Source organism: Ictidomys tridecemlineatus, chromosome 2 (genome assembly GCF_052094955.1).
Source record: "Ictidomys tridecemlineatus isolate mIctTri1 chromosome 2, mIctTri1.hap1, whole genome shotgun sequence".
Classification (NCBI taxonomy): Eukaryota; Metazoa; Chordata; class Mammalia; order Rodentia; family Sciuridae; genus Ictidomys; species Ictidomys tridecemlineatus.
The window spans coordinates 220,711,515-220,719,005 of NC_135478.1; the positions used below are offsets into that span (position 1 = coordinate 220,711,515).

The following is a 7,491-nucleotide window of genomic DNA, read 5'->3' on the forward strand; positions in this document are numbered from 1 at the left end:
GAGTGGTACTGAGTGTTGAAGAAATTGAGTTAATTTCTCTAGCAGGAGCTGCATTCTGGGTGGCAGGTCAGGGTGGACAGTTACCCAAACTGATCATGGAAGCATTTTCTTTTCTGAGCTGCTATGGGTTCATCTGCTGTGCCAGGAATGTTAAGTTGAGATATCATCATGGTGATATTTTTCTTCTATATTTCATTATGATAACTGCTTAAGAATTTTAATCTCTCTTAATTTTATGTTGTCTATTTTTAATGACAAAATGAAAATGATAATGAGGATAAAAAAAGATATATTAAAAAAGACACAAAAGACACAAACAGACTAAAAAAGTCAGGAGACAAATATTCATGTGGAGTAGCAATAGAATGAATTATTTTCAATTGTATTGTTATCCTTCATGTTTAGAATCAAAAGTGTTTCAGATATGGCTTATTGTGACCAATTGTGTCTAAATAAATGTTTGCAGTGCTAATGTTACTATCCCCTTCTTGGTATACTATAGTAATATTCTTTAAATGAAATAAGAATAATTTTGTACATATTTATATAGAACCCTTCTCAAATCTAATGTATTTATAAAGATAAGATAGTCTTTGATTAGTCTCTCTGTTTCACTGAGTCATTGTTCTCAAAGAAACACTGTTCATGTAACTAATTACTCCCTTGGGCTTAGAGTTCTCAGAAGTTCACAATGTTAAAGACACATGTATCTTCAAGTCTATTTATTAAGTCATCTTACCTCCATATGAAGTAGTTTCTCCAAAGCTGTCTCTGAAATTATCTTCTTAATAATGATGGATTCAAAGCAGGTATAAAATGCTGTATTTATTTTGGTTTCTTGTTTTCTCTACCTTCTGGCCAGTGTCAGCATTATTTGATATCTGGCCACACTTCTCCACAATTCCATCCTCACATCATTTTTACCTAGATGTGTCTTTTGCAGTTTGTTTCAAATATCCTTCTGCCTTTATCTCACAAGGACTCTTGTCATTGGAGTTAGGGCCCACCCAGAAAACTGAGAGTTATCTCAAGACCCTTACTTAATCCCATGGGCAGAGACCCTCTTTCTAAAAATGGCAACATTCAGAGTTGCTGGGGTTTGGGGTGTAGAAATATCTCTTTGGAGGTCATGATTTAATACATTACAGTCATCAGCACATTTAACTAAGGCTATTTCATCTACAGTCTGGATCATGGCACTCACCTGAATTTATTCCTTACACTATTTTTAATTATTTCAAATCATTACATTTCAACTGTAAGTTTATAAAATTAGAAATAAACTATGTCTTAATAGTTATATATTATATATTTAATATACAGATTATATAATATATACTTAATATAAATATTATATTTTACGAATAACTAAATCTTTAACTGAATAAAGTGTCACCCACCTAATTAATGAATTTTTCTGAATGTTTTATCTACAACTATACTAGCTATTATAAAATATATAAAGAAGTACACAACATTGCCATTCATTATAGGGTGAGGGATATCTCCATTCAAAATAAATGACATTTGGCATCAATGCCGCTTCATTTTTTATTTTATTTTGAGGCAATTATTGCTCAAGCCAGTACATGACTAAGCCTACCCTTATGAATCCTCTCTACTTTGCTAGAACCCTCCTCAGAGGCTGTCTGTCCAGAAGACTTTTAATGGGACCTAGACAAGATCAACAGACTGCAACCTTTCTCTTTATAGGAACTGATTGTAAACATGCAAGAAAACCCTTCTAGTGAAGAGGCCTATGACTCTGAAAACCCCTTTCAGCTTACACAATAAGTTTGATGGATAAACACACAGTGTAGCTGCACTAGCATTTTGAAAAGATCCATAAGCATTTCCCAACTCAGTATAGGCCTTCCTGAGGATTTACATTTACCTATGCCTCATAAATCCCTAAAGGACTTTCACAATTCTCATCATTTTTAAAAACATAATCCATCCTATATTCACATGTATTTAAAAAATAAAGTCAGTAACACATTCAAAAATTATATTTATCATTGTAAGAGCTAGCATAACTATCTGGGAATGCATTGTCTTCTCTATAGAACTTAAAAGCCATGCGAATAGAACAAAATTATTTAGGTACCATTTTAAGTGCTGTGGTATTATCATAGAAGCTGTATAACTTGTAGTTCCTTCATGAGTTCTGTTTGATGCATAGTGAGGAGTCAAATCATCCGAGACACCTGCAACTAATTTAAACAGGGGTTCCTCTCAATCTAGAGACTGGGGTTGAGAAGAAAACACTGAATTAGATATAACATGAGGAATATGTATCTCTTATTCTTAATAATATAGGTAGAACGACATCGAAGAAGGAAATCTAAAGAGTGGTATTGGGAAGGAACCATGTGGAATCTGGGAAACTCACATGAAAGTCACATAAAATTGTGTCACCTCTCAGAGAGTAAGATAGCTCTGGGTTACAAGTACAATAGGAGAGAATTTTATCACAGCAACCAAGTAACTACACATATTAGGAACCAGGTTGTATTTAAGCTCTGTGAGCTATTCATTTCCATTTAATGTTATTTTCTTTTTCAGTACTTACTATCATGCTGAGTGTTATGGTTTGGGTTTGAATATCCTCAGAAGTTCATGTTTTCAAAGTATGGTCCCCAATGCTGCAAGGTTCAAATGTGGGCTTCTAGACAATGATTGGATTAGGAGGATTCTGACTTCACTAGTGGATCAACCCATGTAATGAATTAATCTATGGGGATCTGAAACCTAGTTGGAGGAAGTAGGCCAATGGGTGTGTTACCTACAAAGCTGTGTTCTTCCCAGCCCATTGCTCTCCCTGCCCGCCCAGCTTCCAGGAGCTAAGCAGCTCTCCTCTGCCACGCCCTTCCACCATGTTTATTCAGTAGAGTCAGTCAACCATAAACTAACCAGTGAAATCATGAGCTGAAGTAAGTTCTTCCTCTTCTAGGTTGTTCTTGCCAGGTATTTTGTCAAGGGATGAAAATCTGACTAACACACTGACATAAGGATAAGCCAAAGGAAGTTGATTTTAGACAGACCGTTACCAAAGCATGAAGGAGATCAATGCACCACTGGGAGCCAGATAAAAGGAGCAGCCCTAGAAGTGGGACAACAACGTGGGGAAAGTGAGTAAACGTGGGCCCACAGAACCATGACTGCTAAGTTAGATACCCTTTCCCGCTGGTTGGTTTCTTATCGTGAGGAGCCTTAATGCATCTGGGATTTTTGCTTGTCTGATTTTTAAGCGTGGGTTTAAGGCTGATAGATACCTTTAAACAGATACATAGATGAGTTGTTTGACTGCCTTGGTTTAACATTTTCAAGCCTCAGAATTGACTATAGGATTTCATGAACAAACAAACAAGAATAAATATATATCTAAATCCATATTTATACATGTAATTTAATTACTGAAGAATACTGTACACAGTCTAAGGATCAGAAAATATATAAATTTGTGTCTAAAGAAATAATGAGCAGCCATTCAAAGAATGCTACAGATAAATATTTTGATTTACAAAATAGTTCATAATATATTTATAGAAGAGAAAAAATAGTTATAAACAACACTTTTCATCTAGTTTTAAAATTCACAATATAGACAAAACAGGTGTGTCGTAAAAACTTATCACTATTTAATCGATTGAATGCAATCTCCATCACAATGCCAATGACGTTCTTCACAGAATCCGGAAAAAATAACAGTCTTAAAATTAATTTGAAAGAACAAGAGACCCAGAATAGGCAAAGCAATTCTGAGCAAAAGGAGCAACATGCAAGCATCACAGTCCCTGATCTCCAATTATACTACACAGATATAGTAACAAAAATATCATGATAATGGCATCAAGACACATGAATAACAATGGAATAGAAGACACAGAGACAAACCCATAAAGATACAGTCATCTGATACTTGACAAAGTTGTCTAAAATGTGCATTGGAAAAAAGAGCCTTTCTAACAAATCGTGCAGGGAAAATTGAATATCCATGTCTTTCTTGAGATGTAGAAGAATGCAACTAGATCCCTGTCTTTCACACAAAAGTCAACTCAAAGTTGATGAAAGACTTAGGAATTGGACCAGAAAATATGCAAAGGCTAGAAGAAAATGTAGGTCCAACACTCCAACATACTAGCACAAGTATGGACTTCTTTAATAAGACTCCTAAAGTGCAAGAAATAAAACTAAGAATCAATAAGTAGGACAACATCAAATTAAAAAATATCCACACAGTAAATGAAATAATTAAGAGTATAATTAAGATCTTTACCACCTGTTCCTCAGATGGAGGTTAATATCCAGAATACATAAAAAATAAGCTCAAAAACCCCACAGGGCAAAAGTACTAAAGAAATACTTCTCAAAAGTAGAAATGCAAATGGCCAATAAATATATTAAATCATTCAACATCCCTAGCAATCAGAAAAATGCAAAACAAAACTACATTGAGATTTTACCTCACTCCAGCCAGAAGGGCAATTATCAAGAATACAATTGATAATAAATGTTGGGGAAGATGTGGAGGGGAACAGCAAAATTATACATTGTTGGAGGGACTGCAAATTAGTACAACCACTCTAGAAAGCAGTATAGAGTCCTCAAAACTATGAATGGAACCACCATATGACCCAGCTATCCCATTCCTTAGTATATGTCCAAAAAACTGAAATCAGCATATGAAAGGGATGCAGCCACATCAATGTATATAGCAGCACAATTCACAATAGCCAAGCTAAATTATAATCTTAGTTGCCCATCAATAGACCAATGAATAAAGAAAATTTGGTGTATATATACACAATGGAGTTTTTCTCAACCAGAAAGAAGAAATTATGGCATGTGCAGATAAATGAATGGAACCGGAGAACATCATGCTAATAAAATAAACCAAACCCAAAACTCAAGGGTCAAATGTTTTCTCCAATATGCAGGAGCTAGACAAAAAATAAGGAAAAGAAGGGCATAGTGAGAATTCCATGCAAATAGAAGAGACTGGTGGAGTAGAGGAAGGGGATTAAGGTGTGGGAGGAGGGATAGCAAAAGGGAAGAATGGTGGAATGAATCTGATAAAACTTTCCTATGTACATATATGAATATACTCCAAGGAATCTCACCTTTATGTATATCTTTCATGCACTAATTTAAAAAATCTATAAATAAATAGAAGAAAGGTAGGTAGGTAGATAGGCATGGATAGGTTATTTCATATACAATATTGTTAACTAATAAATAAAAGCAATGATAAACTTAGGACCAAACATTTTCAATCATCATTAGTAATAATTGAGCCAAGCATGACAATCAATAAATGCTAAAACTAGAGATTGAGAGGAACTGACGGCTAGTTTCTTCACAAGGAACAAGATATTTATATAATGATTTTAATCAATATCCTAGAATTAATTAGAGAAAAATAATAACTATTCAGTGGAGATATCTGGGAAGCATCATTTTCACCAAGTAATCTAAGTTGGATTTATCCAAAATTGGGAAAAATTAACATCATGCACCTGCTCATAATGCCTGAGCCTCCTCTTTATTTGGTTGTAGAAAGTGAATAATCTGAATCAAAGCATTGTACACTCCCAATATGAGGAACATTTCTACTAAAAACTGCTGCACCCTCTTCAAAATTTCAGTGTCTGGAAAGGCTGAGTAAATATTGCAGATGCCAAAAGACCGAGGAGAGGTGATATTAAATGTAATGAGCAGTCCTGGGTTTGGGCCTGGATAGATGAGCGTGGAAGGAAAATACTGAAAGTGAGAGAGAAGAAACACATAAATGATAATTTTCCTAACTTTTAAAATTGTAGTATGTCAGTTTAATGAATATTCTTTTTCTTGGTAAAAAAAAAATAGATGAGAAATTTATGGGTATCACATCCATACTTTAATTTCAAATGATTCAAAAATTCAGTATACAGAGAAAAAGTATAAGGTAAATAAGTAAACAACACCAATATACTGGCTGATTCTAGGTGAAGGCATGTAGAGTTATTTGCATAATTCTTACTACTTTTCTACATGTTTAAATTTATTTCATAATTAAGTGTTCAAAACAGAAAGATAGCAACTGTTGGGAAGTGGAGAAGTTGTCAAAGAGGAACAAGTGTACACTTCTCTGACCTCATTTTGGGGGTGGATGGATCTAATTTTCATTGATTCTCCAGCTCTGGTCTTCTTGGCTCCCTTCGCTCCCAGGTGGTCATTAAGGAATGGGAGGTAACCAGTCATGGGTCACAGAATTCATCTTGGTGGGATTCCAGCTCAGAGCAGAGATGGAGGTGTTCCTCTTCTGGGTCTTCTCCCTGTTGTACATCTTCAGCCTGCTGGCCAACGGCATGATCTTGGGACTCATTTGCCTGGACCCGAGACTGCACACCCCCATGTACTTCTTCCTCTCACACCTGGCTGTCCTTGACATGTCCTATGCTTCTAACAATGTCCCCAAGATGCTGGCAAACCTCATGAACCAAAGAAGAACTATTTCCTTTGTTCCATGCGTAATGCAGACATTCCTATACTTGGCTTTTGCTGCTACGGAGTGCTTGATATTGGTGGCAATGTCCTATGATCGGTATGTGGCCATCTGTCACCCCTTACATTATGCTGTCATCATGAGCTGGAGAGTGTGCACGGCCCTGGCTGTCACTTCCTGGTCCTGTGGATTTATCCTCTCCCTGGTACATGCCGTGCTCCTCCTGAGGCTGCCCTTCTGTGGGCCTCAGGAAGTGAACCACCTGTTCTGTGAGATCCTCTCTGTCCTCAAGCTGGCCTGTGCTGACCCCTGGATCAACCAAGTGGTCCTCCTTGCTGCCAGTGTTTTTGTCTTAGTGGGGCCCCTGTGCTTAATGCTGGCGTCCTACACGCGCATCCTGCTGGCCATCCTGAGGATCCAGTCAGGGGAGGGCCGCAGAAAGGCCTTCTCCACCTGCTCCTCCCACCTCTGTGTGGTGGGGCTCTTCTTCGGGATAGCGATGCTGGTTTACATGGTCCCAGACTCCAGTCAGCGAGAGGAGCAGGAGAAAAGGCTGTCGCTCTTTCACAGTCTCTTTAACCCAGTGCTGAATCCCCTGATCTACAGCCTGAGGAACTCCCAGGTGAAGGATGCTCTCCGCAGAGCCTTGCAGAAGAGGTCCATGTGAGGACAGAATGACGAATGTGAAGGGCTTTCCTCCTCAACTTGTCATTTGCTGAAGCAAAATCTCGGGAAATTTTCCCAATAGAAGTTTGACAGAAAAATGCTAATTGTTCAAACAGAATCTGAAATTTGGCTTCTCTTTTCACTTTTGCGTGAATCCACTGTAATCAAAATCATTTTATTTCTTCTACTTGCTTAGGGTTTAGTTTGATTTTCTAGAAGGTCTGAAAATAGGATAAAATTATAATAAAATATTATTATAATTTATCTATCCTCTATCCTCCCTACCCTTCCCCACTGAAAATTCTCTAAGCATATGAACTTGGTTTCTGGATTAAAAT

The 7,491-nt window shown here is 36.9% G+C and overlaps 1 protein-coding gene across 1 annotated transcript; it reads left to right on the forward strand.

The window, feature by feature from the left end:
- The first annotated feature begins 6,224 nt into the window (after positions 1 to 6,224).
- LOC101967101 (olfactory receptor 2A2) lies at positions 6,225 to 7,154 on the forward strand. The gene has a single exon (XM_005326623.3). The coding sequence runs from the start codon at positions 6,225 to 6,227 to the stop codon at positions 7,152 to 7,154; it is 930 nt and encodes a 309-aa protein (XP_005326680.1).
- Positions 7,155 to 7,491: the final 337 nt, after the last annotated feature.